Source organism: Monodelphis domestica, chromosome 4, assembly GCF_027887165.1.
Source record: "Monodelphis domestica isolate mMonDom1 chromosome 4, mMonDom1.pri, whole genome shotgun sequence".
NCBI lineage: Eukaryota > Metazoa > Chordata > Mammalia > Didelphimorphia > Didelphidae > Monodelphis > Monodelphis domestica.
This window is the reverse complement of record NC_077230.1, coordinates 73,797,595-73,824,134: the sequence shown is the minus strand read 5'-3', so window position 1 is coordinate 73,824,134 and position 26,540 is coordinate 73,797,595. Positions and strand designations below refer to the sequence as shown.

The 26,540-nt window shown below is 36.2% G+C and overlaps 1 protein-coding gene across 4 annotated transcripts in view; it reads right to left on the bottom strand.

Moving 5' to 3' along the window:
• SLC35A5 (solute carrier family 35 member A5) overlaps positions 1-26,508 on the bottom strand; it is a 40,996-nt gene extending 14,488 nt beyond the window's left edge. Inside the window, exons 1-5 of one of the 4 annotated variants that reach the window (XM_007493677.3) lie at positions 26,370-26,508; positions 17,431-17,697; positions 16,699-16,877; positions 11,953-12,051; positions 7,133-7,266 (exon numbers count right to left, since the gene is read on the bottom strand). In XM_007493677.3, coding sequence (XP_007493739.2) covers positions 7,133-7,266; positions 11,953-12,051; positions 16,699-16,828 — 363 coding nt within the window. In that variant the 5' untranslated portion in view covers positions 16,829-16,877; positions 17,431-17,697; positions 26,370-26,508. Of the gene's footprint in view, positions 1-7,132; positions 7,267-11,952; positions 12,052-15,762; positions 15,820-16,698; positions 16,878-17,430; positions 17,698-20,535; positions 26,328-26,369 lie in introns of those variants that run through there. The other 3 variants (XM_016433459.2, XM_056793460.1, XM_007493678.3) reach the window with 3 other exon arrangements.
• Positions 26,509-26,540: the final 32 nt, after the last annotated feature.

The following is a 26,540-nucleotide window of genomic DNA, read 5'->3' as shown; positions in this document are numbered from 1 at the left end:
CCTTTTAATGTCCATTTTCTTTATTAAACTCCTAATTCAGTCTGGATTGCTTCACTTCATATATGTTCCGTCTTCTTTCCCTAACAGAAACCTGGCTCTGTCCAGAAGACTCTGTATCTCTGTGTGTTCCTTCTCATGTCCTCAAAGACAGGCCTGGAGGAATAGCCATAATCCTTACTCCTCACTGACACTTCCACCGAAACTCCTTTATCCACTTCCTTCAAAAGCCTCTCCTCCTTCAAAGTTCAATCTATCCATCCAGTCTAGATTCCTACTGAAGTTTTCTACTGGCATTCAATTCCTTCCTTATTTTTTTTCACGTGGTCTAACTCTTAGACTTGGGGATTTGCTATACCTGTTGATACCACTGACTTCCTAACATCTATTATCTATACCTTCAACTCCACTTTAGTTAGGTACAGGATGGTGAAACCACCCATATTCTTACTACTATCCACAAGTATTCTGTCTAAAAGACAGAACGTTGAAATTCCTCCTATCCTTTAACCTCTTTGTTACCAGGTACTTAATCACTCCATTCTGTCCTCTTTTCTAAACCATTTCCTCTGCCATGGACCTACTTTCTTTCTCTCAGGTTTGATCCAATACTTTCCTCCACCTTCAAATTTCTTGTCCTCTTATCCTGTCTTGCCAAATGTCAACTACTGAAAAATCTTCACTGGCTCCCTATTTCAGTTTCTTCAACTGTAAAATGAGAGGGATGAACTAGATGGCTTTTGAGGTGGCTTCCAGTTCTAAATCTTTGAGGATGGCTCTAAACAAAATACAATATTCTCGATTTGGCGCTGAAAGGCTTCACTCTGGCATTTAAAGTCCTTAGCCCAACTCCATTAGATTGTGAGCTCTATTCTGGTGGGGCCCTTCTTTTGCAGTTCTTTATATCCCCAGACACAGTGTTATGCACATAGCAGGCACTTCATGATTATTGATTATTTTTTATATTTATTGATGGTTAACAAGTTTACAGACATTTCCTGTAGGTACCTTTCTTCCCCCCCTGCTGCTCCCACTACTTTACCTTTTAGTTAAATTGTTCTAGTAGCTATTCCCTAAATCTGGCTTTCAGAATTATAGAAGCTAGATCTCCTGTCTGGGCTGTCCTCCCTCTTCAGCTATGACTCTTAATGCCTGGTTTCATTCAAGGCTTAACTCATGTGCCACTTCCTATGCGAAGCCTTTCCTGATCCACTCTAACTTCAGAGCTCTCTTCTTCTGAAATGATTTTCTATTTGCTTATCAGTGTACAAGCTGCAACTCTTTCTTTATAAGTTCCTGATGACATGGATTGTCTTGTTTTTCTCTTTGCACAGTTGAGTTAAATTACCAATGAAAAAGTTACACAAATATTGCCAATGAAGGAAATGTAATAGATAATACAAGGCTGTGAAATATGTTTATGATTATTTACTTATTGTGCACCTGCGGGGCAGAGAGCACTCATTATTCCAGATGCAGTTTAAATATAGTGTCCCAGGAGTCTTATAGAACTTTAAAACTATTAAACTCCACAAAGTCTTTTGGAATGCTCTGCATGTGGCTTTTGTTAGGTAAAAAAAAAAGTTAAATGTTGCTAATGATAACTAACATTTATATAACACTTTATTGCAAAGGGTTTTACATGTTATCTCATCTGATCCTCACAACCCTGAGGGTAAGTGCTACTATTATCCCCATTTTATAGATGAGAACAAGGCAGCTACCTTGCATAAGGTCACAGAGCTGTTAAGCATGAGTCAGGATTTGAATTCAGGTCTTCCTGGCTCCCAGGTTCCATCCCTCCTCCTCCCTGTTGATTGTGAGGCCTAATTATTACTAAGACACTTACTGATATAATGTGAACACATACATTCATGTACCTATATAATATCACATATATGAAGAAATGAAGGCATCATTGGTGTAATAACTGGTTGAGGAGATGAGGCATATGCCAAGTTATTATCAGAAGTCTTCCTTAAAGAGTTTAATTTTTAGGTAAATATTAAAGACTGGAAGAACATAGAATAGTATAGAGAAAAGGCAATCTGTTTAAAGAAACCGACTTTCCTTTAGATAAGTTAACATATCTCTCAACCTGAGTAGTCTAGATGAGTAACTAGAATAATAAGAATGACAAGTAGATGAGAATTTAGATCATCTGGCTCTCATACCACTGATTGCCAAGGAGAGGAAAGCTCGGAATATAATATTCCAAGAGGCAAAAAGGTAATGGTTTCAAACCAAAAATAACATCTGCCAAAGCTGAGTATAATCTTACAAGGGGGAAATGGATTTTTAATTAAATAGAAGACTTCCAAATACTGTAGAAAAGGAGATGCAAATTAAGTAGATACTCTGAAATACAAACACAGGAATCAAGAGAAGTATAGAAAAGTAAATACAAAAACTAAATAAAAGAGATTATACAACAATGAAGTAATATTCAAATCCTTGTGGAGGGAGAAAAAATAAATCTTTCCTTAGAATCCTGATGTCTTTATAAGTCAGAGGAAGTAATAAGTCAGAGGGTAGAGGAGCAGTTTGATTTTGATAATCTTATGAGAATAAAGGGACAAGAGAATGAAAAAAATAGGGAAGAAAGGAAGAGGAAGAAGGCTGAATTCATATCCTGTAATGGGTTACATAAAAAGAAGACTAGACAAATATAAAGGGCAGGGAGAGGAGGCTGCACAAAAACCATACTTTTATCTGTACTAACAAATGAGAACTGAATATAAATACAAAATTTAATGAACCAATATATTAAATTAGCAGATTAGTTAGAGAAAGGGAGAAGGGAGAGAAGAATTAAAAGGGAGAGGTTAGTCATAAGCCAAGTCAAACTAGGTAGGACAATGATGCTGGGGCTGGAGCCAGAAAAACCTGAATTTAAATCCAGCCTTGGATAACTTACTAGCTGTGTGAGTCCCGAAAAATCACTTAACCCTATTTGCCTCAATTTTCTCATCTGTAAAATGAGTTGCAGAAGGAGATGGCAAACCCTTTCCCTACAGACAGGATTGAAATGACTGAAGAACAACAGTCCTATGCAAAATAAACTGTCTTTGAAGAGTAGAATATAACAAGATAGTAAGGAAGAAAATACATAATTAACAATTACAAGTATGAATGTGATTGAGATGAATTCACCTGTAAAATAGAGGGGGAAGAGGGAGAATGGATGAGAAAATGGAATCCAACAATACATTGCCTATAAGAAAAATTGAGATAGAACACTGCAATGAGAAGTAACTGCCAGAGTAAAATCTGTTAAGCTTTAGCTAAATATATAAAAAAGAGCAGGGATAGCAATTATGATCTTGGCTAAGGCAACAGTAAAAATAGACTTGATTAAATGTACCACAGATAATTAATATCAGTATTTAATATAAATGTAGCAATTAATGGTAGCATATCTAAATATTTAAAGGAAAAGTTAACTGATAGAAGAAAACTAAGGGAGTCAGGAATCTCTGTATTGTCAAGAGTGTCTGGGTTGGGGGCACCTAGGTGGCACAATGGATAGAGTCAGACCTGGAGTTCAGAGGACCTGGGTTCAAATCCAGCTTCAGATTTGTGACCAGGGGAAGATCCAGTTTGCCTAGCCCTTGCCAGTCTTTGTTTTAAAGTTGTTACTAAGACAGAAGGTAAGGGTTTAAAAAAGTGTCTAGGTCACTCCTAAATCAAGACACATTTAGTCAAAAGATAAATAAGAGAATTTTAGAAAAGTTAGGTATGAGATATTTTTGGGAATTACTTAAAACATAAAGGAGCCCACATATTTCTTCATTGAACATGGTATGAAAATAGAGCATAAACACTTCACAAAAAATGTAGAAAATAAAACAAAATTAATATCCTTCTCTAAACAGAATGAGACAAAAATTAGAAGAAAAGCTAGGGGCAGCTGAGTAGAGTGGATCTCATGCCCTTTCCATTGTGCCTAGAAGATAGAGCATAGAACCTAATGGATCTGGAGTCAAGAAGACTAGAGTTCAAATCTGGCCTTAAATATTTGTAGTTCTGTAACCCTGGCCAAGTCAATGAACCTCTGACTGCCTCAGTTTTCTCATCTATAAAAACAGGGATAACAATAGTACCTATTGTTATGGGCATGGAAGGATACCCTTGGGGTTCAGGAAGGATACCTTTTGCAAGCATACAATGACTCCAAACTTAGCTTAAAAACAAAAAGAGATTTATTAATTTAGAGAGAAATGTTGAAAGTGGCCAGGAGGATAGCAAGGTAGAACAGCAAGATGGGGGGCAGTTCCTTGGGGGGACAGCATGAAAGGAAAGGCTGTTCCTCCATGGGGACAGCCTGGATGGAGAGGCTGCCCCCCAGACGACATCAGTTCTGGGGATTTTATACATTCTTCACAACAGTTAGTCACTCCGGCATGAGGTGGGGTGATCATACTGGGGTCTGCCTGGGGACATAAAGATTCCTTAGTTTTAGGGGACAAGCAGATGTCTGATAGGATCGAGGTGTGGTCTGAAGGTGCATCTTTCTGTCCATTTAGAGGAGGATCAAAGGAAGATAGTCATCTCAGGACCCTAGAGGGGTCATTGGATGTTTTTAGTCTCAGAGTCAGGAAAAACAACAAGGCAGTTCCCCTGACAATAGTTCGCCTAGGTTTCTGGGGTACAGTGCCCATGTCACCTATTTCATACAGTTCTTGTGGGTGTCAAATAAGACAACATTTGCAAAGAACTTTGCACAGGACCTGACATGTAACTTAAATATTATCAATTATTACTGAGTTTTTTATCCCTAGAACTTCCCACACTGCTTCATTCATAGTAAACTCTTAATAAATGCTTATTGACTTCACTACTTTGCACAAAGAGAGATTGTTAAATTCATAATTCAGGAAAAAAAATTTTTTTTAAAGGTATTGGAACTTTCCTTGAGACTTAGTGGCTCCGGAATTAAAGCTTAAACCACAGATGCCCTTTCCTGGTGGCCAGCAGCCAGCACATTGAGGAGTCAGGAGTTCCTCCCTTAGACTTCTGACCTGCAGACCAGCATGGCCAACCCAGAGGCAGGTAAGCTGAACCCAAGTGAGTCAAAAGTATAGCTTTGTCAAATAGTTCTTCTGTGTTATAACTAAGTCAACTCCTAATGTCTATGTGGTCTAGATAAAAAAGTTTACATTATAAACAATTTAAAGAAATATGAAAGAAAATAACCTATCAGACTGATGAGAAGAAACATTCATAACCAAAGAATAGAGAGGATGACAGAAAATAAAAATAGTGATTATATAAAAATTTTGCACAAACAAATCTAATAAAGCTAAGATTAAAAGGGAAACAATTAACTAGAAAAATATTTGTAACATGGATCCCATTTCCAAGATATATAAGAAAGTGTTTAAAATTTATGAGAATAAGAGTCAATCCTCAATTAACAAATGACTTCAGGATATAAATAGGCATTTCTCATGCTGGCTATCTATAATAGGCTAACAAATCACTTCTAATTAGAGAAATGCAAATTAGTGTAATTCTGAGGTTTTACTTCTTGCCCATTAAACTAGTAAAGATGACAAAAAAGGAAAATAATCAATGTTAGGGAGATAGCAGGAAAACGCTTTGGGAATGATTATAACTTCTGAAAAGCAATTTAGAATTATACCCAAAAACTATTAAAAAGTATATACCCCTTTACTTGCCTATATCCCTGCTAAGTTTATACCTAAAAGAGATCAAAGAAAGAAGAAAAGATCCCATCTATACAAAATATTTATAGCATCTCTTTCTGTGGTTGGAAAAAATAGGTTGATGTCCATTAATTTGGGAATGGATGAACAAATTGTGATATATAAATATCGTGGAATACTATTGTGCTGCAAAAAATGAGGCAACAGGTTTTTCAAAGAAACACAGAAAGATTTGTATGAATTGATACAGCATGAAGTGAGTAGAATGAAAAGAATGATATGCTCTAACATCAACGGTATTAAAGTGAACAATTTATAAATCTTATATAAATTGATAAAGAATAAAATGAACAGAATTTGCTCTGTAAATTAGATCAGTCTAATGTTTTACTTAGAATGATGCTTCTGCTGATGTCTCCATGGGACTATATCCTTTTTAATGTTTGTTATTAACATCACTTCTACTTAACCCCAAATGGTTGGTAACTGATAGAACATATTTTACTGCTTAGCAGGTGCTTAATAAATGTTGGCTGAACTCAATTAGGGAATCAACAGTCATTTTTATAAAGGGGTGACTAAAAACAGTCCCTTCCTTCAAAGAGTTTCCATCTTGGTGGGGAACAAACAATTATGTAAATAAGTACACACAAGATATACACAGAGTAGACAGAAGATTACCCTAGCAGGGAAGGTTCTAGCATCTGGGGAGAACAGTAATGGTCTGCTGTAAAACGAGACATGTTAGCTGAAGAAGCTGAGCAGAAAGCAGCCAGAGATTATATGACAACGTTGAGGAGGGAGAGCATTCCAGGTGTGGGATACAGTCATTGCAAAGGCAAGGAGACAAGAAAGGGGATGTTGTGTGAGAAGAACAGAAACAAGGCCAATAAGGCTGGCCCAAAGGGTTTGTAGAGGACAGTACTTTAATAAGGGGCCAAGAAAGATAGGATGGAGCCAGGTTATAGGAGCTGAGGATGCTAAGGAATCACTGGAGTTTAGTGAATAAGTGGGAAGGGGGAGGACATGGTCAGACTTAGGCTTTAGGAAAATCATTTTGGCACTTGTGTGGAAAACAAGTTAGAAAAAAGGAAAGGAGATTAATTAGAAGAAATTCACGGATTACTAAAAACATTGCTTTAAAATACTATTAGTCTCCCACCAAAGGGATTTCCTCTTCTAACATAGGAACTGTACCAATTTATACCAACTGTATCAGTCTGTCAAAAGTATAGACTGCCTAGATAAGTCTACTACAAAAGTTCTAGACTAGAACTTAAAAAAAAAAGCTTGTTTGTTGATCCAAGACCAGTAAAAGGAATAAGTAACACCAATGCCAATTTCGATATAAAATAACCAATGCCAAAAAACATAATAAATTAAGTGCTCAGGGATTTGTTTTTCCTGTATTGCTTCAATGGTGGATTTTTTTTGTGTGTGTGTATGTGTGTGTCAGGTTTACTTACAGGCTGAAGATAGGACAGGACATAGAAGACAATCAGGTTATCCAAAAAGTAAAGGAAGGCAGGAATGGACCACTTCATATAATGGTAGAGTTTTCTCCAAGAAGCACATCCAAAATCTTTACACTGATAGCCCTCTACAGGAAAAGATAAAATGGATATGGAACTGGTATTAGTGAAAATTATCAAGCTTTTAGATGAAAAGATAAAACTAAATTTCATTTCTAAAAATGCTTTGTTAAAAAGAATTTATGAATCTGTCTAAATGAATGTTGAATAATTTTAGAAAATAAAGGATAATGATAAATATAATCAAGAATGTAAATATTTTATATCACACTAGTTGAGATACTTCTTCCCTGCCCTTGGGGAATACAGTGAAAATGATGACCATGATTTCTGTTTACTTGAAATCCAGGAAGTAATAAAGAGGGAGATCCAGGAATATGTATGTAGTTTGGTTTTACAGCCATTGGCATGAGAGTAAAAAGGAAGACTAACATAGTAAGCTAGAAGAAAAGGTCAAATATTTAGAATAAAAACATATTTTCTCTTTGTGATCTTAAAAATATGGATTAGATTTCAAATTTCAACTCACCTCTGTACACTAAAGAAAACTAACCTTAACCTTCAACTTCTTTAATTTAAATGATTTTCTCATACCCTGGCTTCCCAAAACCCATACCTAAAGGTATGAAGTTGACACACAGTGCAAGTTATGCATAAAAATACACAAATCTCATGCATTTTTCAATGTTTTCCATCAGAATTTGAGATGAAGAAGTTTGGTCTAATATGGGAAAATATCCTTAAATGTAAGGAAGTGTGTTTAACAAAGTTTTCTTCCAGGGCTAACTTTTAAAAAAATGCTTATTTACATTAAGCCTCACAATTGAAGCTTACTAGATGCAGGAGAACAGATTCAATACATAACTTTCTAATGATCCATGAATCCATCAGAATGGGATGCCCCCTACTCCAACAAAGATTGCTTAGTTGGTAAAATCCTTGGAAATTTTGGGAGGACAAAGAGATTAAATGATAAGGCTAGGGACAAACAGCTAATATATGTTAAAAGTAGCATTTGGATCTGGAATCTAAGACTGACACTCTATCCACTAATGCCTTTTCAGAGCCAATAATGTACAGAAAAAAAATACTGTAATATGGCATGCATTCACAACATAAATAGCATAAGCAGCACAATTAGGTAACAGGATTCAATCAAGAAGCATTTATTAAATGCCTTTTTCTTTCCTTCTTTCCTTCCTTCATTTGTTCCTTCCATGTGAAATATCACACAGACTGTCAGCATTAGTTAGTATACTGGTGGCTTTTACTGATCTTTTCCTTTCCTCCATTCTGAAAAAAAATTCTTTGTTACAAAGGATGACTTTCTGAGGAGGAGGAACATATTCAGAAATGAAAGTGATTTGTGTATATATATATATATAGGATGCAGATCAAAAGATTTTGAGGATACAAAGACAAAATGAAATGTCCTTGCAAGGAGCTTACTAAGGAGACAGCATATACACATGTATCTACAAATATATAAATACATGCACATTTATAGAGATGCAAAGTGTACCACAACAAAAATCCACACAATATTAAAAGAAATAGGGACTATCACTCTAAGGCAATTAAAAATATTAATATATCCTCACCAAAAAAGGAAGAAGAGTTTAGACAGACATTCTAAGAACACATGTTAAGCAGATCAATAATCTATAGAAATACTAATGGAATAAGCAGACTGCTTTACTGAGCAAAAGTAAAAGCTGATAACAAATACATGTCACTAGGTTTGTTGAATGTAATCTAAAAATGATTTTGCTCTGAAAGCCTATGAAATGACTAAGCCTCAAGAATAAAGTCAAAAGGCTTACTATGGACAACATCCATGTGAATTCAGACAACAATATGCTGACAAAGAAACATCAAACAAATGGTTGAGCCATGCAAATTTTTGACAGCAATTAAATACCAGGTGACTGCCACCAGAAATTAAAGAAGGGTTTGTCCTTAAGGAGTCTAGATTTAGTGATTAATGTTGCTTATGTAAAGAAATAGTAGATTAAGATTATGTAAAGATAATAGTAGATAAGTAGCATATCACTTCAGGCTTAAAAAATTCAGCATCTATTAAACATCCTATGCTATATTACTAGCTGTTAAAACTATACATGGTAATCTTTCATTGACTGACAGATTACAAATCCCCAAAATCTAATACAGATTTCAAATATTCTGAAGAACTCAACCAATAAATAGCCCTTATTGGAAAATAAAACATTATTACAGACTTAACTGTTGCCCACGATCACCCAGAAATAATATTGATCCAAAGAAACTTAAAGTTTTAGATAGTTACCATATCAAATACTAATTATTTTCCAAATTAAGTGAACAAAAAGTACATAGACCTAGTATAGAAGATCAACATAATATGGGAACATGATGAATTACAAGTTATTGTTGTCCCATCTACTACCAAAGTTGTTCCAAGGATGATGTCAGTAAGCAGAGAAGGTAAATTTACACAGTAATATTTTTATTAAACTCTAAAAAGAAGTTACTTTATCCACCTCTGAAATTGTAGATAAAACATTAAATATAAAAAATAATAGTAACATTTACTTGTCCCAGATCCAACAGAAAAAGATGAGAAAAGCAAGTTATTAAAAATAATTGCTGGGCACATCTAAGTGGCTGAGTGGATTGAGAAGCAGACCAGACCTAGAGATGGGAAGTCCTGGGTTCAAATTTGACCTCAGACACTTCGTAGCTATGTGACCCTGGGCAAGTCTCTTAACCCCCACTGCCTAGCCCTTACCACTCTTCTGCCTTGGATCTAATACACAGTATTAATTCTAAGATGGAAGGTAAGGGTTTTTAAAAAATAATTGCTTATATTTATATAGCTAATTAGACTTGGAGCACTGTAGAATTTTCATAATTCTCTCTGTTTCCAGTTTTGCCCTTTTCGAATCTATCCTTCAAGTGCTATAGCAGCTTTCTTTGTGGTGGCAAAGAACTGGAAATTGAAGGGATTCCTATCAACTGGAGAATGGCTAAGTTGCAACATATGATTGTGAAGGATTACTATTGCACTATAAAAAATGACAAACAGGTCAATAAAAAAAACAACAGAGAGAACTACATGAAAATATAAATAGTGAAAAAAAAAACAGAACCAAGAGAACATTACATATAGCAACAGATATATTGCTTGAAGAATGACTTGTACACATCTACCTCCAGAGGAAGAATAGATAAACAGAAATGAGTAAACCAGTTTTATATATTCATATATCTTTTTGTCAAATGATACCTTCTCAAATGGGGAAGAAGAAGAGAGGGAGTTAAATGGGTATTTTAATGTAACGATAAACATACATAAACTCAAAAAATGATATTCTTTTTTTTACCCTGTGGGTTTTTCTTTAATTTTTTCTCCAATACATATAAAAATTATTTCCATCATTTTTTCAAAGATTATTGAGTCTTAAGTCTTCTCCCTCCCTTCCTCTTTACCTCCCAAACCCTTCCACCTTGAGATGGCAAGCAATCTCATATAGATTTTACATATGCAATCATGTAAAACATTTTTCCATATTAATCCTTTTGTGGAAGGAAACTTGAAGAAAATGAAAACAGTTTGCATTGTTCTGGAATCAGACTCCATCTGTTCTTTTTCTCTGGAAACACATGGCATTTTTTATCATGAATCCTTTGGAATAGTTTTGGATCATTGCATTGCTGTGAATTGCCAGGTTATTCATAATTGTTCATTGTACAGTATTCCTGTCACTGTGTACTGTGTTCTCCTGGTTCTGCTTATTTCACTCTGCTTTAGTTCGTTTAAGTCTTTCCAAGTTTTTCTGATTTCTTCCCACTTGTCATTTCTTACAGCACAATAATATTCCATTACAATCATATACTATAATTTACTCAGACATTGCCCAGTTGATGGGTATCCTCTCACTTTCCAATTCTTTGCTCCCACACAAAGAACTGCTTTTAATAGTTTTGTACCTATAAATCCTTCCCCTTTTTCAAACTGATATTCTTAAAGCATGGTTCTTTTCAGTTCTCTGTTCAGGAAACTTCAAGGGGGAAAAAGCATATTAGCATTTTTTTCTCTGTTTGATAATTAAAATTCCTTAGAATATGGCTCCAATCTATCTTTCCCAGTTATTTCCCAGGATCTCTTTTTTTCTGACCCATTCATTCTACATCCCACCCAAAGAGATCTCAAACTTCACATAGTTTCCCATATACAAGCCCTTGTACAAGATACTCCCTAAGACTAGAATGCAGAACATTCTTCCTCCTCAGTTTTGCTGCTTAAAATCCCTAATTCCCCTAAAGGTTTGTTTCAAGAGCTACTTTCGAAATGAGGCCTTCCCTGATAACCTCAATTTTAAGCATTATCCTCTCTAGCCTGAAAAAATTAGTTTTTACTTTCTTCATAGGTATTTTATATTTAGAGTGCATATTTATGTATGTGTGTGACACACAGAGAAAAAATAGAACATTTATGTTATTGCTTCCTGCTAGCATAAAGTAAGCTTCTTGAGGGAAGGGACTAATTTTTTTTTTCATTTTTGTCTTTGTGTCCCCATGGCAAGTACTTCCTAAATGTTTGATGCTCATTTAATAGAGCATGTCATTAACCTGCCCTGGGCCTCAGTTTCCCCATTTGTAGAATAAGGTTGGGTGAGATTAATTTCTAAGGTTCCTTCAAGCTCTGATGCTGATTCTAACCTGACAATTATGACGTGATGACAAGACTCATAGGGATGGACATCCCTTACCTTTCTTCACAGCCCATAGTGCCACAGTCACACAAAAGATCAGCTTCACAAATTCTGAACACATGTTGACCGTTGTGGGAAGATAATCATATCTATTCTCTGAAAGGGAATAGAGAGGAATTTGGCATTAATATAGTAATTAATTTGATAAATGTACTATGAAGCAATTAGAAATGAACTTCTAGAGAAACATTGTTTTATAGACAATTTGTAAAACTATACTATATCTGAGAGTTCATGTAGCATTTGTCATGAAAAGTATGTGAGACAGAGAGCACAAGTATTATTATTCCCATTTATAGATGAAGAAACTGAGGTTTAACCATCAATAAGCATTTATTCAAATCATATTATGTGTCAGACATTGTGCCAAGTGGTGAGTAAAAGGCAAAAACATCATCTCTACTCTCCAGGGGCTCACATTCTAAAGAAAGGGGAAAAATAGGCAAAAAAAAATTATGCACACAAAATAAATGTAGTGGAAGTGGAAGGTGATCTCAGAAGGCAGTAGGAGGTGGAAAGAAGAGGAACAGGAAAAGCCTCCAGAAAAAGGTGGGATTTAAGCTTAGCTTTGGTGGAAGTCAGAGCACCCTGGAGGCAAAGGTGAGGAGGGAGAACATTTCAGGCATGGGGGGTTGGAGGGAAGGGGCCAGCCAGTGAAAAGTTTCAGTCAGGAGATGGAGCATCTTGTCCAAAGAACAATACAGCTAGATTATAGAGTTCACAGGGAGGAGTAAAGTATAAGAAGACTGGAAAGGTAAAAAGGGCTCAGCTTGTAAAAGGCTTTAAAAGTCAATAAGAGCCTTTTGCATTTGATGCAGAAGTAATAGGGAGCCACTGCAGTATACTAGGGTTGTACCTGGTCAGAACCATGCTTTAGGAAAATCTCTTTGAATGGCTGACTGAGCTTTGGAAGGGCTGGAGTAGGGAGAGGTGTGAGGCAGGGAAACCAACCAGAAATTATTGTAATAGTCTAGGTAAGGTGATACAGATTTATACCAGGGTGACAATTATATGAATGAAGAGAAAGGGTTCTGTACAATCGATGTTATAAAGCTTAAAATGACAAGATGTGGCAGCTGATATACAAGGCAGGGATGAGGAAGGTGATTTTGGCAATAACGTTGTGACTGTGGTTCTGGGCAGATGGTGGTACCTTCCACAGTAATAGGGAAGGATCCCCAGGTTACCCCTATTCTGAACTGCTCTATTTCCTCTCCAACCTAATCCTTCCTTTAGGACGACTACAACCTGAGACCTGCTCTTCTGTCTGGGGTATCCCTGGCCAGGATCCATATTTTAGAATAGACTTAGACAAGCTATCTTTACCTGATTTCCAGCTCCTTTTTATGGATTGTCTTTCTCCATCAAAGTATGCTCTTTTTGATAGCAGAAACTGTCTTATTTTCTTGCAATTGTTATCCCTAGAATTTGGCCCACTGCCTGGCATAGAGAAAGAACTTAATAGATGTTTTATCCTTTTTTCTTATTTTTGAAGGCAATAGGGAAATCCAGGAAGAGAGGAAGGTTTAAGTTGAAAAGTAATTAGTTCTATTTTGGACATCCTGAGTTTAAGGTTTCAATAGGACATCCAATTCACTATATCCAAAAGGCAGGTTATTTGAGCTTAGGAGAGAGGTTAGGACTAGCTAAATAAATCTGGAAAACATCAGCATAGAGATGGCAAATGAGTTTATAGAACTGATGAGGTCAACAAATGGCATGAGAAGGAGAAAGGAAGGCAGCCTAGGATAGTCTTGTCATCCAAAAGGGTAGATCTGAAAATGTCCTTTCTCTGTGCCTCTTTCAAACACCTCTTCCCTCAATTCAACAAACTCTAATTGTTTCCTATTATCTCCAGGATAAAATATAAAATTCTCTGTTGGCATTCAAAACCCTTCATAGCCTACCACTAATTCATCCGGCCTCCCCATTGTTCCAGTCTTCTTACACCTTCCTTTCCTTCTTCCCCTCCTATGTTCTCTGAGATCCAGAGACATTGGACTCCTTACTATTTCTCTCACAATACTGTACTGCCTTTCTCCTAACTAAACATAGTTAAAAGCTCACCTACCAGAAGTCTCTTTCAATCCTTAATTCTCTCTCTGTTGAATACCCACTATTTCTCTTATGTATGGACTGTTTTATGTAGTCTATATCTTGTCTTCCCAAATAGATTTTGAGTTTTTTGAGGGTAAGGATTGGCTTTTGTCTTGCTTTGTATCTTCAGTACTTAGCATGTAATGGGCACTTAATAAATGTTTATTCACTGATAAATATCTACTGTGAAAAGCATGAATCAGAAAAGTAGGGTAAGAACTAGGTAATTTCATTAAAAACCTAGAGACTAGAGTTTCCAGGAGAAGAGGGTAATTGATTATGTTAAAGGCTACAAAGAGATTAAGACAGCCATTAGATTTGACAATTAGGAGATCATTGACAACTTTGGAAAGAGCAGTTACAGATTAGTGAAAAGGGGAGTGAGAATGCAGGGGATTTAGAAATGAGTGAAAGGAAAAGTGGATATATTTAATGGGGGTAATTTTCTTAAGAAGGTTAGCTATGAAGATGAAAAATATAAAATGATAGCAGAGATGGTGAGATCAAATGATTTGTCAATGGAAAGGGTGTACTAGAGCCAGCTATAACTAGCAAGTCAATTTTTAAAAATTAAATTTTATTAAATGTTTACATATCAGAAATCAGCAGTTGCTACAATCAGGGCTTGATTTATTGCTTTGTTGATTTTCTAGACTTAATGAAGTGTTACTAATGCCAAATAAACCTAAAACTTTGATTGCATACTTTGTTTTTCCTAGAGACTCTGTTGCCAGTACACCCCTCTATTGCTCCATAAGCATTGTTTGAATGCAGGAATGCAGTAGAGGGCTCAGGGAATAAAGTCATTATCACAATGAAAGTCTGGAGATTATAGACTATTACTAATAATTATAATAATGGGCACTTGTCTAGGACATTACGATTTGCAAAGTGCTTTAAATTCATTATCTTGTTTGAATTTCACAATACCCTTGTGTCTGTGCCACAGAGAGTTAAATACCAGAGCTGAGAGCCATATCCAGGGTCTCCTGATTCCTGATCAATGCTTTTTCCCCACTTGGAGGCAAAAGAGATAGGTTTCAGCCCTGGGTCCATTACTTATTCTGAAATATAGAATGGTAGAATTGGAAAGATGCTGGACTTGAAGTCAGGAATGCCTGGGTTCTAATTCCACTTTTGACATTTATTAGCTGGATGATGACAGAAAAGTAAATCACTCTTTGAGATTCAGTTTTTCCATCTATAAATTGGGGATAATAATACCTTTTGTACTTACCTCTTTGTTATTATTGTGAGAATTTTTTAATATCAATGGATTAAAGTTATATATTGCATATATGTAACCTTTTAATAATTATTATACTATAATACTTCTTTCTATATTCTAACCAAAAGTCTAGAGACGTAATATATGATAACATTTGCACCATTAAAACTTTATATAGACACATCCTACGAATTTTGTAATCACTAATTCATTACTTTCACATGTTTACTCCCTCTCTCTCTCCTCTTCAAATATTTTTCACTTAAAAGTATTCTTCCTTTTTCTTGTGTTCTATTTTGTTTTTTTCTGTCAATATTTTGAAAATTGGTTTCAGCCATGGTCAATTTTTAATGTGTCTTCTTCATTCCACTCTATTTTTAATGTGTCTTCTTCATGAATCAAATTTCTTACTAGCAGAGATTATGCCTTATTACATATACATATATGACAAACATATATGTATATGCATATAACATATATACCTTTAATGGAAGATTTTCAAGCATTTCTGACGAAAAGATCAGAACTGTGTAGGACCTCTGAAATACAAACACAAGGGTCCAGAGAAAACTAGAAAGGTAAAATTATTTGTGCAACCAGATTGTATGATGATATAGTACTAACATACTAATGGGGGAAACCAATGCCCCTTCAGAATCTAATGTCCTCAAAAGGTATTGAGGGAGTTAAACATGAAAAACAGAAATGGAGTGGAGTGGGTGGATTGATCCTGTGCTAAGGTCTTGAAAGGAAAGAGACAGATTAATGCAAATTTGCTCTTTCATAATTGTACTTGAGAGCATACAAACTTTTGTTCATTTTGGACACATACACAGACTGCTATAGAGACACATCAAACTTAGCAGGGAAACAAAACAGGGATGGGGGAAGGGGGTTAAAAGGGAGGATAATACTGGGGAGGAATACTCAAAAGGAAAACAAACCTCCTGACCAGAAGATTAAAATGGAGGAAAAAGAAAAGGAAAGAACTAGAACATAAAGGAATGTAAAGCAGTATCTCTATGAAATAGAGATCCATGGTTTCATAAAGAATTTTCTTTTTGTGTTATGTTGTATTATGAAAGTGCTTTTTTGGTATTTAAATTCAGAATAATTTTTTTAATTTTATATTAGCAACATGGACCACATAAATTGGTTATTGTTCCATATTTGACTATTAACCCAATCAATAAGGGACCCTATAAAAGAATAACAAATATAGTTTAATAATGCAAAAATTAATATGAATATACCTCATCACAATATCCAGCAATTTCATTTTATAAGGGATGACTTTAGTTCCATGTTACACATAAGGAAACTGAAGACATATGATTCATGCTGAAAATGAGCCACTGGCAGCACTAGGAATAGAATACATATAGGTTTCTAGAATTACAGTACAAATATTAACATACCTTCATTGGCTGAGAATTTCATCAACAGAATACGACTTGAACTTAAAGTCACAAACGTGGTCCCCAGTAGACTTGTGTAAGCCACTGATGTAATTTGTGGTCTAGGCCAACTGCAACATTTGCCTTCCATTATGAAGTCTGATCTGTCTGGCTTTTTGTAGCCTTTAACAAAGCAAAACCTTCATAAGCAAAAATCTGGTGTTAGAAAATGGGCAAGCAAGTAATTTGTTAGAAGTTATTGTACTTTTCTAAGGCTTATTATACGTTTTTTTCCTTGACACTCTTAATTTGAAGTCATCTGTAAAGATATGCCACTTCCCACTTCTGTTCCTTTGCACAGGCTATGTCCCAGGTCTAGTTCCCTTCAAGTTTACTTCAAGTACTACCCTTCTATAGGTCCTTCCTGACTCCCTTAGTTATTTATTTGTGTACATGTTGCACAGTAAGACTATGTCATTTTTGCTTTTGTATCCCCCAGTGCCTAGAACATTGCTTGAATAAGTGCCTTTTGAACTAAAATAAAATGGAAATGTATTTGTTATTAAAACTATCAAAGTAAGTTCAACTGAGATAAAATTTCCATTTTAAGTTCTTTCAGTAAGTGATATGACTTCAAAGAAACTATCAAGCTGAAAGATCACTTATTTGGATTCATATTCAGAAAAATCTTAATATTCATATCCAATGCATTTTAAATAACATTTTTAATAAACATGGACTTTATATACTTACTCTAAGGCTCCATGATTTCATACCATTTACTGATGTAGATCACAACCCCTCTATGCCTTAGTAGATGATATTTATGAGTTGCTATGCCTGAAAAAAGAAATGTTGCCTGGTGGCTAACTTCCTGATGATAGAGTCCATCTTTTAGTCATAAAGCATTTCCACCTGGGTAGCGTCTACAGACTGTGCACTACTGGCATGGCTTATAGGAATCCATGTTCACTTCCAGGTCACAATGGAGCATCCAGTGGAGGTTCTTCATAGAGTTGCCTAAAAATGTTTAAAAAAATCTATAAGAATGACTACTGCTTTAATTTTATTTATAGCTAGTATCTTTCAGGATATAGTACAGCATAATAAAGAGCTGCCCTTGAAACGTGGAAATCCTGGGTTCAAGTTAATGCGTCTAACACATGCTTTGTGATCTTGGGCAAGTAACTTAACCACTCAGGAATCTAAGCAATTCACTAAGAGAAGGAATTGCAAAGAAAAGAGATTTGCCTTGGTAAGTTTAAAAAATTCATTATCTGTGAGTGATCTAAATCAATGAAATAATAGGTTTGGTTTCTATTGTATATCTCTCTTTTGTGGTAAATTCTATGAAGAATAAAAAAACATTGCACTTATTCTGAAGTCAGTTGTCAGTCAACTTCAAGTACCTAGGACATCACTAGAAGTTAAAAAGAAAAGTCCTAAATATTGGTTTTAAAAAGGACAGAACTAAAGATTGAAGATTCATTCATTACCCAGTATAAAAAGATTAGTTGATTTATTGACTTAGAAAAGGAAAGGAAAACTTTTATTGGCTAATAATGGTTGCAAAAGTTATAAAAATTGGGAGAAACTAGAGGGGAAGATAGCAAAGAAATAAGGAAAAAAGAATAATATGCAAAGCAGAGGGAAGCAAATGTAGCATTAGTGAGCAGTAGTGAGGCTGGTAATGAGCAGGAAATAACTGATACTGGAGAAGAGAAAACAAAGAGAGAGAGAAAAAAATAGGATAGTTTTGTAATATAAAGGCATAGAACCCTGTATACCTCAGTAGCCCCTATTGTCTGAGGCATGTATCCTAGAAAGGATACACCTGTTTTGTTACTGAGGTTTTTCATTCTTTAAAGCTAAGCCCCTTCCTTTCCTCAACATTTCCTGCTTCTCTTTCTCATGTCTATCTTGGGATGAAGTACAACAGCCACTTATGGTTGGATGACAATGTTAGTATTGTATTCTGTTCCATTTTTCCAAACTGGGCTTGTTTTCTCCTCCTTGAGAAGCCTTTATTCCCAGGGACTCATCCCACTAGTGCCAAACTTAGTGTGGATAACTGATCAGCTTAGCCCTACTTCAGCTCAGACCTCGGGAACTCAAGGGATTCTTCAGCCTCTGTCTCCCCAAGTGGCAGGGATTACAAATGTATGTTCCTTTGTCCAGCCCTCAATACCTACACAAGACATCATTTTTTCTGGTACTGCTATGCTGTAAGTAAACCAATATAGTTAAGCATTCTATGGAAGCACTTAGTGAAAAGATATTCTAAGTCCTAATTATTTCCATTCTCATAAAGCAATCAATTCAATTAATATTAAGTGTATTATATGCCAAGCAGTAATATGCTCAAATGAGATAGAATTTTAAAATTAGATGAGTACCTTAATGGCAGGTAGTAATGTCACAATTAAGATTTTCTATTTTTCTTTTTTTGAAAATGTTATTTAATTAGATGATTTAGAATATTTTTCCATGGTTACAAGACTCATGTTCTTTCCCTCCCCTCCCTCCACCCCTCTCTGATATCTGATGTGCAATTCCACTGGGTTTTACATGTGCCATTGATCAAGACCTATTTCCATATTATTGATATTTGCACTAGGGTGATCGTTTAGAGTCTACATCCCCAGTTTATCCTCATCAACCCATGTGATCAAGCAGTTGTTTTTCTTCTGTGTTTCTTTTCCCACAGTTCTTCCTCTGGACGTGGATTTCATTCTTTCTTCACAATTAGGGTTTTCTAAAAGCTATTAAATAGGGCTTTGCAGTTATGGGAGTTGGGAGGAGGCATAGAATACTTCTTCCCAGGGGTTATCAGTCTCAGTGCCTTTCATTTCTTCACCAGCTCATTCCAAAAACCTTCAGGGTTCCAGTGCCATGGTAGTCCCTCTTAACCCTCTCCCAAGCCTAATCACTTTAGCCAAGGGATTGAATATCCACTTTCTTAGAGTAACTCCATATGAAGTCAGACTGTCTTCTGAAAACTATCCCTCATTCTTTGTCCTAGGCCAAAAAAAAAATCTAATTACAGCACAGGGTATGACAGATAGTATAACTGAAGAGTTAATCCATAATCTAATCCATAATAACATTATATATAATAGTTAATCCATAATGCAATACCTAACATGTACAACAGTATACACGAGAATTCAACAAGGTCTAAGATAGTAGACTTTGATATAGATTTAGACAGTAAGTACCCTATGGTTAAAACTCCAGGGGTACTTCTATCACAAATGAAATAAGTGAAAAGGCATAGGATTTTTATGAACAAAGAAAGAGCCCAGTGCATTTTTCTATGGGTGACTGGCATTTCAAAGTACAATTTTACATTAGCCACAAATATGGCTAGTAAAAAAAGTAAACCGGGTTCAAATATATAATTTTTTAAGATTCCATTCTACTAATTTTTCAGATAATTAATTTCTGAAAATACAGCTATTTTCTGAGGTTTCACAATCGATGCTAATTTCTTCCCAATTAGATTTCCCCTACACATCTACTACATAACTTTTCTATGACACTTTGAAGTTTGCATTTATAAAGATGACCCCTTATCATAATGAGTCTGGGAGGCAGGGCCTCAGATATTATGATCTGAGGAACTGAGAAGATGAGGCAATTACTCTTTGACTCATAGCTAATAAGGGTCAGAAGTGACTTAAATCCAGTCTGTCCTAACCCCAAAAGCACACCATGCATTGTATCCTATTGGTCTGTTACTTAATTTACCATTCTCACATTTGCTAATACTGTAGATTCCCACAAATTAAGCTTTTAATTAATATGAAAATTTAAATATTTTAGAGATGTTAAAAGAAGTTAAAAGAAGTTACCTACTGTTTCCAAAGACGAAAGCTTTCAATTTCAGTTTCAGGGCAGAGTTTGCCTCAGGTTAATCTATTTGCAAGAAGTTAGAGTTTAGCAATGGAGCAAAGGTTAGGCTAGCAAGTATTTTTAGTGTTCTTGTTGGTAATGTTATTAGACTGCTTTAACCACATGGATGAGGGTTTTATTCAGAATTTGAAATGTTATTTTAGAAGAGATGTCATAGAAAAGTTGACTCATTATAGAAGTATTATCAATGATTTTGAATCTCATCACATTAAAAACCATGTTTTAAGTTCTATTAAAAGTCGAAGATGAAGGAATGTCAAGTTACCCAATGATAAGGCAGTACTGCTAGACCTCCACTAGACAGTCTTTGGGAGTCCATAATGTCAAAGTAATATGTCACACAGTGCCCGGCTTTATCCTAGAAGGGAGCTCAGAAACTGTATATCTATAACAACAAATTGTCAAAGACCACTGAGTAATTGGTTTTACTGAGGACCTTGTTACTGCTCTGTGGAAAGAACATTCCTGATTCTGAGAGTAAGTGGAGTTAGTTATCTTGGCCTCTGATACATCTTGGGGTTCTTCCAACCCAAGGAATTCCTTACGACCTAGGTCTGCTTGTCCACCTTCTTTCTACCTTATATATTATGGGTGATGTGGAAGAATCCCTTCAGAAGATCCAGGAGACTTCTGACATTCCCCTAAGGAACTAATATTTCTAACCAGGGCATTCCCTGGCTTCAATAGGAGTTAGAGACCCTGTTAGATTATGATAGCTAAATTGCAAGTAAGGACAAAGGGGCCTGTAGCCAATTCCCACCAAATGCCCTCTATACCTACGTAATAGTGAGGCTTTATTTTATATTGGACTTGTCTCTGTGGTATTAGGCACTCTGGTCAAGATTTCCTAGTCTAGTTTGTATCTCCCATCATCACTGAGCTACTTGCTTCAATTCAGGAAAACTCCATGATGTTCTCTCACATATCACAATTTTACCAAGGATCCCAGTTTATCTCATATTTTATGACTTCATCATTATTTCCCAAGTAAAGATTTGCCTTTCCATGACATGCTCCTTGTCCAGGGGGCAGCTGGAACACAAAATGTGAACACTTGGGAAAAAATTTTCAGTTCTACACCTTCTACATCAGAGTAATTAAACTACCATGCTTATGGAATTTTGTTATAACTTTGGCCTACTATGGACATGCCACCTTACATGATCTATAGCTTTCATCTTTGTTTTCTTTTTCCTAAATTCATTGTAATAATGAGAGTTGAAAGCCACTTAAGCCTATGTGCAGTCAAACTGTTATACAAAAACAAGAAAAAACACTATTACAACCCTGCCTTCTTGTTCTTCACACAGAACATTTCATTTCCCACTTGGGGCTGTTTTTGATATCTACTCTTATGCTTGGAATAAATCAATTAGCATTTATTGTATGCCAGGCACTTGTGTTAGGAGCTAAGGAAACAGAGGAAAAGCAAAACTAAAAACAGTTCCTACCTTTAGGGAGCTTACATTCTAATGATAAATCAGAGCATGTAAGATAAATACAGAGTAGGTGAAAACTAAACTTACATGGTATTAGCAGCTGGGAAGCCCATGAAAGGCCTTCTGGAGGAAGCAGAACAGAATTTTGAGCTGAGTCTTAAGAAAGCCAGGGAATCCACGAGTCAAAAAAATAGAACATTTAAGGCAACAAATAGCAAGGGTAAAGGCAAGGAATAGGTGATAGAATATCTTTGACAAGAAACAAGCAGGTCAGCATGGTTAAGCTATAATGTCCATATAAAAGTAGGAGAATTTAAAGTTGGAAAAGTAGGAAAAAGAAAGTTGTGAAGAGATTTAAATGTTAAACCAAAAAACTATATATTTAATCCTGAAAGTAGTAGGGAATCAGTGGAGTTTATTGATAGGATGATGTTCTACTTTAAGAAAATCAGACCAATGCTTTAAGAAAATAATTTTGGCAGCTACTTGGACGATGGAAAGACTTAAGGCATGGATAATAACTAGAAAGCTATTGCAGGAGCAGTTAGAGATGGGAGGTCCAAGATACTTCCTAGCTATTATAGCCTCTGACAAGTCACTTAACTCCCTTTGTCTAGCCCTTGCCACTCTTCTGCTTTGGAACCTATATTTAGTATTGATTCTAAGACAGAAGGTATGAGTTTTGTTGTTATTGTTTTTTAAAGGAAGCTATTGCTACCATACCTGAGGCAACAAAGGCCTGAACTAGGATGGTGGAATGTCTATAAAAGGCTATGGAGGATGAAATTTCAATATTATACAACTAATTAGATATGTGGAGTATAGTAACTGAGAAAAGAGTAGAGAATAAGTTGAGAATAACTGAGGCTGAAAATCTGGGTGTCTGGCAGGATAGTCACCTCCTGCTTTATAGTTGGGAAATTTGGGGAAAGGGGAGAGTTTGGGCATAAAGATAATGGATTATATTTTGTAAATGTTGAGTATGAGATACCTATGGTTATCAAGTTTGAAATATCCAACAAACAACTGGTGATGTTGGATTGGTGCTGAGGAGAGTCCTGGATAGGACTGGATAAATAGGGAATTATATGCTGAGATAGTAATTGATTTCATGTGAGGTGAAAAGATCACTAAATAAGAATGAAATGAGAATAGTGTCCATGGACAAGTCTCTCAACTTTTCCATTTCTCAGAAGATCATACTACTTGGGGGTCTGTCTCACAAGCTCAAAGAGGTTAATGCCTTTGTTTTCTTCAAAACTCAATTGAGGTACCTCTCCCACATGAGACTTTTCCAGATCTCCCCATTGCTCCCCCTGAAAATTAATTTTCTATTTATACACTGATATAAGTTCCATGTTTTCTACCCTGACAGAATTTAGGTTCTTTGACAGCACTTGTTTAATTTTATCTTTATATCTCCACAGGATCTGGCACCTTATTGGTACTTAAAAATTTGACATATTATTACTCCAATCCCAAATTATACCTTTTAGAGCCTTGCTCACAATTAATTGTGGAGGGTACATTTCTCAGGATATCCTTGAGAAGATGAAGAAGGTGGTGGTAGCCTTCAGGGTCTGGTAGATGAAAGAACTCTTAAACAATTGGTATATATTACAACTGTAAAAGCTAACCAATTATTGTTTGAAGACTAAAAAGGTGAAGATTTATCTAGTGTTATATAGCTGGTTAGTGGCAGAGTAAGGACCAGAATCCATATTTTCTGACTCATTCTGGTGCTCTTTCCATTATATAATGTTGTATTTATATTATATTCCAGCTATAGAACTAAAAACATATCTTAGAATTATAAAAGAGGACCTGAGCAATACTGAATATAGAGATTTTCCTATAGTTTCCCCTCCTTAAATTTCTGCAAGGTCCTGAAGCAAATCTTATTACTGAAGGCAAGGGAGCCAAATAAATTATTTAGACTTTTTTTTTTTGTCATTATCAGTACCACTCCTACCTGTAATCTTCTGGCTGGTCGGTCCCTAAAGTGGGTTTACTCCCCTATTTGTATAACCAAGTAAGGAAAATACTTTCAGTTTTATCTTTCAAAAGAGAAGGTATAGGCAGTGTGAATATTTAACCACAAGTAGAATACATGCATCTTCAACTATAGCAGCAGTGCAATATTCAACTGCTAATATTCATAATTGCAATATTTACTATATTTCAAGCTACCTTAGCTTTTCAGACAATGGTTGAACTGACTGTTCTAGAAACACCAAAGCCTACTGAGGAACTTTTATTATTCCATTGATTACTCAAGAAAACCTTTTATTAATATAGGATAAAGTTCAGAAATTGTTTTATATTTTTGTTGACATGAGCAATTCCAATGATTAATTTAACCTCTTCTTGCCTTTTGTTCTCTGTTTTTTAACAGAAATAGCAGTTGGAGAATTTATTTTACCTATTTTCTAGGCCATACAGAAAGCATTGCTTATAAGTTCCAAGGCCACAGAAAGCATGGCAAAATATACCACTAAAGTCTGAGTCCCCCTTCAGGCATACCATCTGTAATATTAAAATAAAAATATTTTAAAAACTCAAGGTAATGTAGTCCAGCTCCATGATTTTACAGATCAAAAAACTGAGGATCAGAGGGGAAAGTGGATAAAACATAGTAGATATAGACTTTGAATCCAGGTTCTCTAACTCCAAGTCATATACTCTTTTCATTGCAATATGTAGTCATCTAACAGCTGATATAATTTGTAGCCTACACGATTAAGAAAGTCAAACTTAGACCTACCAGGCTCTTCAAAGCAGTTGAGCCCAAAGTAGGGACTGGTATCCACAGGCAAGAAGGATGTAACCTCTTGATAAGGGTCAAATCTCATCATCTCTGTGCTAGCCAATGATAAGGTCTGTCTCTCCAATACAACCACACCTTCACTAAATCACCTCCCCTCTTCAGGGATGGGGTTGAGGCCTTCAGGGCACTTTGTAACTAAATAGCATACATTTTTTCAATTGAAGACCTAGCCTCCCTTCCCCAATGCCCTACATATATCCTCCCCAACCCATCTCAAGACCATGACAGAAACTCCTCCAAGCACAGACTCTGCATTTGGAGGTCCTACCAAAGCTAGAATCAAATATTAATTTCTAATGTTTCTTTTGTTTTATAATATACAGAATTATTAGTGAGACAGTACCTGTATATAATTTATAAAGAGGCACCCACATCCTGGGCTTGCTTGCTTAAATTTTTTTTTTTTACTGAGAGCATTGAAAGATAAAGTTTAGACACTGGTGATCTATAGGTTAGGTATATATAGCCTCCAAGAATCCAGGGGCCTAGAAGCTATGATTCAGTTCAATTCACAATTTTCTCCAAACATTTATAAAGCATCTACTATTCACAAGGAGATAGGAGTTGATGAGATATCAGAGCAGGCCTTTTGAATAAAAGAGTAACTTAAGCTTGCTGCCATGGTCCTGCCAGAAAAAATGCTCCCATTGCTACTTAGTTTTCCTCAGTGAATATGAAGAATAGCACTCGGAAAGGAAAGGAATTTTGCTCCCTGTCATCAGAGTTCAACCACCTAAAGAGAAACCCCAAATTTGTCCAGATTTGTCTTCCCTTTCTTTCCTTAGGAAAACAAACAAACAAAGAAGCAAGGAAATTTATTTCATCCACAAAATCTGTTAGGATGGCAAAACATATTTAGAGACATAAACTCAAGACTGGGAGTGGAGAGGGAACACAAGAATCGAATTCTTAATGTAAATGATCACATGGTGTGATTGATAGTAGCTCCTTCCCCCACAACCCCCTTCAGGGGCCTGGAGTTAGAAGACAGCCAGAGACCAAGATGAAAGCCAGAGAGGATGAAAAGCAATGTCTTAAAACAAGAAGAACTGGTGGGTGGGGGAGTTGGGGGGGAATAAGTGGCTTTTCTTCTTGGGGGTTCCAAGGACCAGTGTGAGTTCAGCGCCAGATGGAGGCAGAGGACCTTTAGGTGTTTCCTGGGCCTTTAAACCTGAATCACTTTGGCAGTAATGGAACCGCTTCACAGCCACCAGAGAGGCCGAGAATCCTCGGCCCGCGAGTTCGCCCACCTACACCTGCACTTCCCAAAAGCTGCGCCTCACGAACAAGACCCTCGCTTCCACTCTTCCAAATTGACAGCTCTCAAATAAGCAAGCGCATTCGAAGGACCAACAAGCCCCGCCCCGCATCACGTGGCAAAGACGTCCCTTACCCCTCTCCGCCACCACCCTCTTCCTACACACGCGCAGTGGGCTCATAGAAGTTCTAATCCCACCCTGGCACCCCTCTGCCCACGCATGCGCGGCTCCAGAAGCGCGGGGCGCTGTTACCTATCTCTGGTACTGGGTGCACCTGCGTAGAAGGAAGCCCATTTTACGCTGGTGGTACACGCCCGGCTGGGGATTAACGAGCAGACGTATCGGCCGTAGATTTTGAGGAATGTCGAGAAAGGAGAAGAGAGTAGGGAGAAAAGAATTAAGAGGAGAGGAAGGAACTGATAA